The sequence below is a fragment of the Centroberyx affinis genome, unplaced genomic scaffold (genome assembly GCF_046629955.1).
Source record: "Centroberyx affinis isolate AG114_WGS23_722 - 3 ecotype Tasmania unplaced genomic scaffold, CSIRO-AGI_Caff_v1 ptg002712l_1, whole genome shotgun sequence".
Lineage (NCBI taxonomy): Eukaryota > Metazoa > Chordata > Actinopteri > Beryciformes > Berycidae > Centroberyx > Centroberyx affinis.
Window position 1 is genome coordinate 247,572 of NW_027280885.1, and position 12,355 is coordinate 259,926.

The following is a 12,355-nucleotide window of genomic DNA, read 5'->3' on the forward strand; positions in this document are numbered from 1 at the left end:
AGATGAAGACGGGACACTAGCAGAAAAAAACCTCTGGGACCCTCAGACCAGAGTGATGGGAGATGAGGAGGGCACAGTGATACAGTATGGAAATCTCAGTGGGGGAGGAGAGGAGGAACAGTGACAGATACAGGAGGGACAGGCTTTCAGGCCTTATATAGAGAGGTGGCATGCCCCTCCTCTCTGTAGTGGTCCATGCAGCTCTGTCCTACACCTAGCATCATTGTCCCCTTACCCGCCAGCTTTTTGGGTGAGCTTCCTCTCATAGGGCGCTAATATGGTGCTGGATGGGAAGCATTAGCGAGGAAACATGAGGTCCAGGCTCCCATGCTGTGCTGGCACTTCCACACAGAAGGGACATCTTTGCTAAAGTTTGGAGTCAAATTAATTATTTCTATTTGCTAAAGTTGGGAAATATGCAGTAGGTGTTTTTTGTCAAGTAGTTTACTCATTAGACTCAGATCTATATTAGTTTCTTTATTGGGTCAACACTACTTCATATTTAAATGTGATACATTTTGCAGATCCCTATAAATCAAATTACAAAGCATGCCAAAATCATTGTGGCTGTATTACTTTTTCTAGATTTTCTTTTTCTTAGACTAGATTTGTCATCATCTGTTGAAGATCTGCCCCTCAGTGTTGAGGTAAGGGCCTCAGTGGGGCATCAGGGTAGAATAGCCTTCACTATGCACGACAAAATTAGGTGAGGTGGGAGGAGACTAATCAGTTTGGCAAATCAGGAAGTGGGACATAAAAGGGAGAGGGTCGTAATGGCCGTGAGTCTGTGAGGCTGATGTAAGAGTCTCTAAAGAATCAGTTATATTCTCACATGATACACAACATATTCAGAGAGTTTATGGGTTTATTATAAAAAAAAAGTTTGTCATGACAAGCATTGACTCAATGCCAAATGTCAGATATCAGTTTAATCCAGGGGGAATGCTGTCCGAGAACAGTAGGCTTTCCAGCCTGGCCAGTAAATACTGGGGAGATGCCTGGGCAATGGATGTATGCCTATACTTAGAAAGTTGTCATAAACCTTGACATTTGACTTATCTGACATGGAAAGAGGGCTTGATAGAGAATTATGTCATTGATGTGGCTGCTTTGGTCCTAATTAACCTTTTTAGCACGTCAAGCATGAGCGATAAATCAGTCGTGGTCTCTGATAAGGTCGGTCAACAAGGCTTAAAGCTGTTGGATTTATAAGCAGCAACCAGCTCGGTGCTTTTTTAACCTACACATTAAGGCTTCTGAGCATGCACAGTCCAAACCGTCTGCAGGGAAACTCACAATATCGTAACCATGATCTCAACATGGGAGTGGACTTAAAAACATGTGCCAACCCAGCAATAGCAATACAGCCAGGGCAAGGCACAGCTCTATTTGTGGGTCACAAGAGCCGTGGATGCTGTATATGTACAAGAATGCAGGCTATACCCTGCTGCCAGAAAAATACCTTTGCCATCCACAATCATAGCAAAATAAGTGCAGAGCAACCTTTGAATTGAATCACTGTGATTGACCTATACACACATTGTCTTCATATGATGTGGAAGCCTTTAATTAAGAACATGCTCTCGACTTAGGTGACTGTTTTCATAATTCAGTTTGAAGTATGTGGCCTTTCTTGGTAACAGACACCCATAGCTCAGTTGGCCCATTTATAACTCAGAGTGGGCTCCAGCAGTAAATGCTAGGCTTAGGGAAGTATCATGTGGGTCTGCTACAAAGAGCACACAAAACCATTTGGAATTGCCTGGGCCGGGCGAGAGTTCATAGCACAGAGGCGATTTAGCCGTGAGGTCACACCAGACAGGAGAGAGACACTGGGGGCGCTGAGACGGACGACACTGACACCTTCTGGTTCCAAAGGGCTATCAGAAACTATTAGTGTCTTGCACAAAATGAGGAACACACACACACATGCCTGCACACACCCACACGCACACTTATCAACAGGTCAAGAGGCACATTAGGCAGCTGCGTAATTCTTTTCCCTGAGGGGAAGATGGAGTTTTTGCAGTGGATCATGTGACAGCAGAAACTCTCCGATGGCTTCCTTTCCCCTTTTGAAACAGGGCAGGAAAGCACATCAAAAAGCACTTCAAATGACAACATGACTACTTCCCAAAACCAATCCAACAATTGTGTGGGCCCATTCATCAGAATTATTGATTACATTTTAACTAAATAAATCTGTAAAAAGGGCATTTAAGTTTCTCCTCGTCATCACCAGGTAGCAGCACAACAACAGTAAGCTTTATCCTCAGTTACTTTTTCACCTTTATTTCTTACCTTTTCCCAGAATAAAGGCTAGACTGTTACACACCCGCCTCACATTCAAGCATTTTCAGGGACTTAGAGTTAGGTTAAATATTAAGTAGGCTATAACTAGTGTCAACTCCTTCAACAAAAAGATAAAACTTTGTCATCACTTGACATGAAGTGACAAAACAGACTCAGACTTGAGTCTGATGAACCATAAATAGTCCAAACTAAATTCATCAACTGTAATGACAGGACTTTAAGCTGTTTGTAAAATATTTTCTTTATTATTTACACCACAAAATGAGTCATAAGCAGTATAAACTACTCATTGACAAGAATGCTGTTTTTTTGACCATGCATAAAAAATAGTGTAGCATTTAGACCTACTTAACACCTACAGCTCATTGTGTCACACGAGAAAGTATGAGCTACACAAAATCTGGTTTACATCACAAATGTCCTTGGTGACACTTCTGCAGAGACGTCAGCGTGTCTCGGCTGAACTGGTAGGTGAGCTTCTTCTTGACTTTGAAAATCTCTCCGGACCGGGAGTAGTTCCTGAGGGCCCGGGACATTTTCTGGTAGGTCATTGGCCTCTTGTTACCTTTCCTCTGCCCCCACAGCGCTGCTACCTGGTCCTTGTTCCTGGAGGAAAAGCGGAAAACCCCAGTGGCTGCTGGGACCCAGGACACACAGTGGGCCATGCCTGGGTCCTGCAACACCTCAAACAGAAAGTGAAACAGCCGTACCTTTCTACCTGCAATGTAGGACAAAGAGCAAGAACAAGTGGTTGTGTTTCTGTTAGTTGTTTCATGATGATACTTTTAACAGCGGCTGTCACTGCAGATTCAGGTGAGGGATGTGAAAGAGGATCTAGCTGAAGCGGTTGAGTATGGTCAGAAATATCAGAGGCAGCTGTGGCACAACTCTAACAGTTAGTGGCTATGGAAAGAGAGAGGAAAGAGTTAATCATTTCCTCAAACGATTCCCAGAAAATCTATTCTGCAGTGGGGTGCAACGCAGTGCAGAGGATAGAGCTGTAAATACTGCGGTTATCTGATAGATATGTAAAATCAGCTATTGAGCTAAGTCATGCACAGCTCCATTGTCTTTTACGGTAAAGGGAAGGTCTTTTATTTGCTCTCGTGGTAGTGTTCCCCCCAGGCTAGCAGCAGGACCAATAACAGTATCTAGTGACCGAAAAAAGGAGAACTCACCACTCCCCGCCGCTGTGGCGTGGCGTTTGGATGTTTGCCTTGCTGGTAAGTTTGGCAGTAACCCATGCCCAGACAATGTGGCTGTGTTTTGGTTGAGTGTTGGTGTGGCATCATGTGTCAGTACTGGTTGAAGGACAGGTTTGATGCCCTTAATGAGATGATAGAGAAAAATTATTAACAGTAGAATACCAGATTGCCAAATATTGAATAGCCTGTACCAGCAAGCTTACACACATACTTTTCTACACACAGCACAAAAACGTCTCAAATGGAAAAGTGGCCTGAAAACAGCATTATGATACTCACAGGTGGCTCATAGCAGGTCCAGCGCTGCTCACAAGATGTTTCATCTGCAGGCACACTTCTTGTCCAGTACACTTCATCTGCTTGAAAAGCAAAAAAAGGTGGTAATTTTCAGATTTAACAGGATGTAATTGTATCATAATTTACTTTACTTTACCAACCTTTCCCCCTAGCATCCCCTCCAGTGTTTTGTCTGTAGTACTCCTCTAGGAAGTCCAAGATCACCTCCAAATCGGTTTGGTTGTCCTGGAAAGAATTCTGATAAAGATAGAGAACTCATCACTGAGTGGAAAAAACATTGAATGAGATCATTCTACATATTTCTGATCAAACCAGTATGTCATCCTTGTGCTAAGTCTCCTCTTTACCATCACTGCTGGTGTTGATTCTAATGCAGTATAATCCAGATGAGAAGTATTTCACAAAACTGCGTCTGAGACAGAGTGCAGTGAGACTGGGAGACACCCAGACTCTTATTATACCCCCCCATGAGTCTTGACACCAGGCGTTTTCTACCCGGGACTCACAGGAACAATGACCACCATCCCACAAAACACAAAACCCTAACCCTAACCCATCAACAAAGCCTCCCAGCGCTGACCACATCCTCCCCGCTGAACAAGATAAGACCGGGCCTGGAGGCTGCAGCACACAACGCTCTCTTTTCAGGAAAAACACACTTGCTGCCATATTTTTTCAGTCTAATAACAGGATATGTCTTAATTTCATATTTTGTTTTGTTCTGATATTTGTGCCAAAACTTTGTTTCCAACACAGTCTCTTTATGTTCTTGTTCAGCATATGATAATGCCAGTGTTTCCTTTTGTTTTTCGACAAACCAAAAGGAGAATCAGGATGAGACTAGATAGATAGATAGATAGATAGATAGATAGATAGATAGATAGATAGATAGATAGATAGAATTATTGTTCATGCACTCCAACAGATTATGAAAAAAGAACATTTATTGATATACAGCAAGTAAAGTACACAAACAGTATTTCTATATTAATACTTAGTAAGTTATATTTGTCCCTTCAAGATATCATTAACAATACTTACATGTTATTACACAGAATGCTTATCACTGGTTGCTTGAGCAATACAAAACTTTGTGTACACTGAATACTTACATCTTCAAAAGAACCTATTATATACAATTATTCTAAAAACTAAACACTATAACCCCACCATGAGCCACACTGCCTCATGGATCCAAGACAGGATGTGTATAAATCAGCTTAAGTGTTACAGGTTGTGACATTGATCAAGTCCCATTAGAACATTTATGCTCATACTATTTAATGTAAAGTGTCTTTGAGTATCTTTGAAAAGCACTATACAAATAAAATGTATTATCATTATTATTATTATTATTATATACATGCAGAGACTGAATGTGGGCCAGGAAGGTTTGGCAGAAGACATATTCAAGTGTTTGAAAACATTTGCAGATTTTCAGAGTTCTCCGGGTTTTCTCCCCTCAGTGACAAAACTGTTCTTAAGCTCACACCAGGGTTGGAGTCAATTATGAACTCATCAAATCCAGTTCAACTGAGGAATTGGAATTTGAAAAAACTTACAGGAAACATAATTGGATTGAATTTAATTCAATGAAATTCTATGTGGGTTTTTTTTTTTTTTTTTTTTTTTTTTTTTCTTAGCACATATTTGAAATTACATGTAGTGTTATATATTATCAACACTGAATATCATAAAATGTTAAAGGAACCTTTCAGGTGGCATTTGATTTGATTTGATGACATATCATCATAATACATTACGATTGAATGTGTTTCATTTGTTTAACTGTCTTTTATTTGATTCATAACGTTAGGTTTATAATGTTTTAGTAGTCAATTCAATCTCTCTTAGAAGTGGAATTTAATAGAATTTAACGGAATTCAGTTCTGTTTCCTGACATTCCAATTCAATTCCAATTCTGTTTCCTTAGAGCTGGGTGAAGTTCCAATTCCAATTCCTGGAATTGGAATTGGAATTTACCATAAATTTTCAATTGAATTCATGAGTGTCCTTAACCCTGGCTCACACCTTGGTGCAGCTGTGTGAGGTGAAGCTGGTGGCCAGGTTGTAGTCTTCCTGCAGAGGGTAATGATGTCCGTACCAGCTGTGCCAGTCCGGCGCCACGGAGCCGCAGTAGCTCTGTTCAGCCGGGTTCTGCTGCTGGGCGCGCGCCTCGTCCTGCGCCGGGTGGCAGGGCAGGTGCACGGGGCCCGGGGCGGCGCCGAGCCTCTGCAGGATCACCGGGTTGAACTGGTAGGTGAGCTTGCGGCGGACTTTGATGATCTCGCCGGTGCGGCTGTAGTTGCGCAGGGCCCGGGCCATCTTCTGGTAGGTCATGGTCTTGCGGTTGCCCTTGCGCTGGCCCCAGCACTCGGCCAGCTTCTCCTTGTTCTTGGAGATGAAGTGGAAGGTGCCGCTGCTGCTGTCCGTCCACTGGATGGAGTCGCCCATGTTGGGGTCGTTCAGAGCTTCATACAGGTATTCATACAGTCGGAGCTTCTTGCGGCCTGGGGAGATTCATTTGTTCTTGTTTTAGTATTGATAGAAAAAACTCAGAACTTCTGTTTTTGCATGTACAGTGTGTATGTTCATGGCCTAAACCTGATTACCTTTGCTATTCCTCTGTGGCGGTAAGATGGAGTAGAACTGAGGAGACTCCGCCATCACAGAGTGACCCAAGGAGACATCAGGCATAACCGGAGGCCAGGACTGCTGCTGAGAGAGAGACATTTATAAGTCAGGGAAGCCACATCTCTCTCCACCAGTCTCTCTCTCTCTCTCTCTCTCTCTCTCTCTCTCTCTGTCTCTCTCACACACACACACACACATACATGCACACACACACACACATGCAGGGGTTTTCTGTCTGTTTGTGTGCCACTTACAGCCGTGTCATTCCAATCATATATGGGACCTGGTACATCAGAAGGGTGTGTAACAAGGCAGCAGGAGATCTGGCACAGAGAGGGCTGCTGGGGACCCAGAGTCTCATAGTATGTATACTCTGAATAGAAAAAATGAAAAACATAAATAAAAGGCGGTGAATTCAAACACACACACATCAAAGACCTTGTTATCTGAATAAAATTAACATAAATATCACTAAAGTGAAAACTAAATTTCACTAAAGTGATGCAATTATATGTAATTTCTCTATTTCTTTAGTGAGGTGAAAAAGGATGGAAATAAATTATGCTCTGAGTACGGTGTTTGAGACGTACCTGGGTCGTTATATGAATTGTTAGAATGCTGTTGAATCACATCAATTGCATCCTGGAAGTGCTGGTTGATATCGTTGTCCATGGAACTCTAGGATTGGTAGATACAGTAAAAGATACAATAAAATAAACCCTGTTTTCTTCCATAAAAACTATAACACAATGCAGCTTACAGATTACATTTTCCTTTTAACGTATAAAAAATAATATGAGACTAAAAAGTTGCATCTTCATGACTCACCATCTTGTATGCTTGAGTGTTGCCCTCAGCTGAGGCCATTGCTGTCTTAGTGGGTGAATGTCGCTACACCAGTGCAGGTGTACAGTATTTGGACAGGTATATATATGTTGGAGACATCCAATACCGGTTCACCGCTTGGCCAGATGAATAGGTAAAGAGGCTGGTCGATTTAAATGTGTAACGTCACAATGTAGCCGTATACTTCTCTTTTTTTGGAAGAACAGATCAGATAGACATCTGACCATCACACATTGTGGAGATAGCAATCTACGAACAACAAAAACCTCTTTTATTGCCCACTCAACCTAGGCATATCATTAAGTGCCCTGAAGATTTGCATAGGTGGGGAGATATTTATCTAACATACACATCTGTAATAGGTGTGATTTAGTAACACAGTTATCCTATAGATTGGGGGAAATTTCTTCTTTGGTCTTTTGTTTTCAGTGTGTGGAACATTTACATATATAGTTCTTGTGATATAACTCAGCGGCTCAGCGGATCACTATTTCAATATCCTCTATGAAGAGTAAACAACAATGGGTTACCATTTACCTCAGAATAGCTCATAAGTGAATTAATCACTTGTCACTGGTAATGGAAATATAAAAATGTTGAGTGTTTATGCACGACACTTTAATTTATAATAGTTTTAGCATTGAACTTTTGCTCTTGAGGAATTACCTTCTTATATTATAGTGTTTTGTATATTTACTGTCTAAAATCTAATATCCAAAAAAGTGATTCTATTGAGTTATTCTACTATTACTTCATTCTATGACTTAAAATGACCTAATTAAGGAAGAGTTTGCATGACATTTGTTGGCTACTGTAGCCAATAAAGACTGTTGTCAACACAATATGTTTTCATATTCAATCAGCACTGTTCTAGGAACCTGTCACAAGGAAATAATACAATACAATACAAACCACAACAAAAACAATAACAACAACAAAGCTTTCTACCTTCTCTCCTTGCCTCTTATTTATTCAGGTGGTGGTGTTGACCCTTCCATTCCTTATTACTGATTGCCTGGAGTCTTGGCAATTTAAGAGTAGAAGTTTATTCTACTGTTGCACTCCTTATAAGTTGCTCTAGATAAGAGCATCAGCTAAATGCCTGCAGTTCATTAAATTCTTTTCAGTTACAGAATGTCATCAAATGATCATGTCAGTGAAAAGCAACAGTATACTGCAGGCCACAGGTGCAGAACCTATGGGCAAACTATGGAAGTGAAGCTGAATTGGAATAAAAGTAGTGAAATAGACTATTTGTATCCCCCACTGACCAGCATGCCATAAACACAGGTTAAGATAAATGTGCTTGTAAAGGTTAATGGTTAATAATGTAGTGACCACTGTGCAGCTCTGCCCGTGCCTCACACAAGCAGCCGACTCCCTCTTCAAATAAACACTGGCTTTTTGAGAAGTTCATTTATCGCAGGTTTACAGTTTTAAATATCAACTGACTTGCTCCTGAAGTTCCCCTTTCAGCTCGGTTAAGTGTGAGTGCGGCGGTGGTCATGCCTGAACGCCGAGCTGGAAAGAGAAAGAGACAGAGAAAAAGAAATAATAAAGATGCACAGATTATAGCCAAAATTAACCTGCTCAGGTTACAGATTCATTCAGCTGACTGCAGCTTGGCTGATGGAATGTGAGATGATTGATTCAATTGTTTTATTATTCATACATTTTTTCATTATTATACAATATCACTACATTTCTTTATTATTTTCATCAGTATAGAAAAAGACTGTCTTTATTTTTGGTTCAGGGTGTGTGTGGGAGTGGGGGTACAGGGGTGGGGTGGGGTGGGGGGTGGGGGTGTTTGTGTGTGTTTCCTGCCTGTGCAGCATGCTGATAAAAACACAGAACCACAAACCTTGTCCTTTCTCCCACTCCGTCTTTCCCTCTTTCCATTCATGGTGAAACTTCTGTCAAATGAACTCCATAAATTAGCGACCACAACCCCCCTGGCTGAAGCTGCAGCCTGACAGCTGTGTGCTGATGTTGGCACCGTGTGGAGCGTGGGATGCAGACTCTAGAGCGGCTCCCTCTCCACTCCGTTAGCCAAAGAATTGGTCTCTAGGGTCTTAACAAAGATGCTTTCTAATGTTTAGATAGGATTACATGTTTGTAGGGATGGGACGATGCTTATCTCACAATACGATTCAATACACAGTATGGGGTTCACAATTCAATACAGCTACGATATGATGTGATAAATGAAAGTTCAGTGACAACAAAGTGTGACTGTGCAGAATTCTGTCTGCCTAACAATGGCACTGCCTTGCTAGAATGTAAACAACAATTTTTAAATGTCATTACAAAGTGCAAATAATATAATTTGGATGGAGAGCTTGTGAAATTGTGATGGTCAAGTCATCTCATTTGTGATTACTACAGCACAATAAAATTGAGCTAATATCGCAGTTAATTTTTCTGCCCCACGATAAGTATTGTCACATTTTTTTTATTGTGATATATTGAATCCCTACATGTTTGTAATGATTTTTCATGCTGTATGTATGTGTCAAGTTCCCAAAAATGATAAAATGTATGGCATTATATCATAATTCATAAGTGCTGTTTCTTGATAATCAGTTGATCTAAAGAGCTCACTCTGCATGGTTGCACTTATTTGAAGGGGGAAATAATATGGGATGCATTTTCCATTTTCTTCATGGTTGTTGTACTATTTGGCCAGCCCACAATATTCTATTCTATTCTATTCTATTCTATTCTATTCTATGTTCTCATTATGTATGTCATATATAACATAGTCGGCCTACACACAGAGATTGTGCTGCTAGAATCCTATTGAATTGATGATGCAACTGATGTAATAACTGAAAACAGAAAATATAACAACTTGTCAAAATGTGATAAAATGTCCTTCTAAATGAGTTGAAGGTGTAATAAACCTGTTAATGAAATAAATTGCAAGTAAATGTAACAATATCACATCATTATATTAATCAGCCATTATTACTTCATAAGTGGTGTGACATATTTTAACTGTTGATTATTACTGTAATGTAATAACCAAGTAAGGAGAATGGAATAACTAAATACTATTATGACAAAATCAGCTAAAAATATGTGACACCACTGTGATATTATTACAGTTACTAGCAATTTATTACATTAACAGGTTTTATTACATTTTCAACCCATTTAAAGGGACATTTTATTACATTGTGACAAATGATTATATTATCTGCAAGTTATTACATTATCAGTTGCTTTATTCTTCTGATTAGCTGGAAATTAGTCAGTGAGTCCATGTGCAATGTGTGTTTAGTTGTGGTGGTGGTGGAGGGGAGGGTTATGAGAAACACAGAGAGATAGATAGAGAGATAGAGAGATAGAGAGGTGCATCTGTGTCTGTGAAGGTGCTATATTTTCTGGCAGAGCAGACGTGCTGGATCTTTATCTTTCCAAACAAAGAAGCACTTTCCTTCCCCTTCTCAATTCAATAGCTGCGTGCATTTTGACACCAATGTGGGAACGGCAGCGTAACCGCAGCACAGTCAACAACTATTGTACTTCTTTATTTACTGGCACTCAATGAAAATCAAGAAGTGTGAAAGCCACAGGCACACATTAGTCTATCAGACCAAATGATGATGTGACCACAGAGTTGTAAAATCATTATCTGTGAGAGCATGTCTTTGTCAGGCTGAGCGCTGCTTGAGCATCAGAAAACCAAATTGATGCACATAGTTGGTCCTAGTAACTGTAATAATAATTATTCCTAATAATTGTCTGTGTCTCTGCTACTTGTTTTCTTGACATTTAGTATCCTATTTAAAAATGCATTTTTTGGGGATTATTTTTTATATGAGTTCTATACAAAGCACTCTATTCTATCAAAGTGAAAACAGAATTGTAGAATTACAGAAATATTCAACCTCTTTGCTTTCTTTAGGCTAAATTGCCATATCAGCAAAAACTTGTTCTGAACAATGTTTTCCTTTCAAACTTTTTTTATTTTCTTTCTGCTAACAAAGCTGCCCTTCACTAGATGTTAATGGGACTTAATGGGGTTTTATGGTGTTGGCTAGGTTCTCCATAAGCATAGTAAAGCACAGTATGGGATATATGGTTAATTTATGGATGACATTTAAGTGCAATTGTTGAGGTTTGAGAGACAATACAAATAATATAATAATGTATCTATATAGTAAATACTATAATCAAGTATACATAATCTATCCTATTATTATTAGGTGTAACATTTTCTACTTGATGTAAAGTGACTGTAGTGGTGCCTACTGACCAGCAGTGGGCAGGCCAGGGCCATAAACCCCATACATAGCACATACTGTATCTCCCAAACTCCAGGTCCCAGTACAAGAAAACACTTGTCTTTTCATACAGTTACAATTCACTGTAGACCACTGAGGAATGAGACACATTTTACAGTTCAAAGCTCTGTGCTGACCTAGTTGTACAGTGAGTGAACCTATTTGCTTTTCAGTTCACTTGTTTTTCACATTATCTTTGTCATGTGATACTTTGGTGATACTTTCAGGGAAATTCTCTTTTTTCTTCCCTCCTCTGCATGGAGGTCAGAGGTCAGGCTCAGATAAAGAGCAGCAGCCCTATAGCCGTGTCACTCGAGATGGCTGCCACCAATCTTTTGATCATGCCATTGTGGAAATGATCATTGGTGGAAGATACAGTAAGCTAAAATGTAAAACAGCAAATGTATCTTTTGGCTGAACATCCCAGTTGCAGGTCTATTGAATGTTTAAAATTTCTATGTCTCATGCACTGTCCACTCATTAATAAATGCAGTTTTCCTTAGCTTCATTACATTTCTATGGAAGTGTACTATATGAGATTAAGATGATATAGCTAGAAGAGGCATTTGCATCCATTTTTATTCCATAATGTCATTTTCTGGTGTAATAATGAGAGAGACAATCACACAAAGAAACATCAAACCAAAGTTTCAATTTTCAGGATTCTTTAAAATTGTACCTTTGTTACATCTTTGTACATTTCTGATTAACTTGTGTGAACATTCTTTTTTACATTTCTGGCTAAGTTCTGTGAGAGATACAGAAAAA

The 12,355-nt window shown here is 39.9% G+C and overlaps 2 protein-coding genes across 3 annotated transcripts; both read right to left on the bottom strand.

Moving 5' to 3' along the window:
- Positions 1-2,723: 2,723 nt before the first annotated feature.
- On the bottom strand, positions 2,724-4,339 carry spi2 (Spi-2 proto-oncogene). Its single transcript, XM_071535454.1, has 5 exons — positions 4,322-4,339; positions 3,956-4,052; positions 3,798-3,874; positions 3,492-3,639; positions 2,724-3,031 (listed from the first exon to the last, which is right to left on the bottom strand). The coding sequence occupies exons 1-5, from the start codon at positions 4,337-4,339 to the stop codon at positions 2,724-2,726; spliced, it is 648 nt and encodes a 215-aa protein (XP_071391555.1).
- Positions 4,340-4,774: 435 nt separating this feature from the next.
- Positions 4,775-7,336, bottom strand: spic (Spi-C transcription factor (Spi-1/PU.1 related)). 2 transcript variants are annotated; one of them, XM_071535480.1, is made up of 5 exons: positions 7,278-7,336; positions 7,040-7,127; positions 6,704-6,822; positions 6,428-6,530; positions 4,775-6,325 (listed from the first exon to the last, which is right to left on the bottom strand). In XM_071535480.1, the coding sequence occupies exons 1-5, from the start codon at positions 7,314-7,316 to the stop codon at positions 5,841-5,843; spliced, it is 834 nt and encodes a 277-aa protein (XP_071391581.1). In that variant the 5' UTR covers positions 7,317-7,336; the 3' UTR covers positions 4,775-5,840. The 2 variants fall into 2 exon arrangements, with proteins under 2 accessions (XP_071391581.1, XP_071391580.1); XM_071535479.1 differs by having other exon boundaries at positions 6,428-6,533.
- Positions 7,337-12,355: the final 5,019 nt, after the last annotated feature.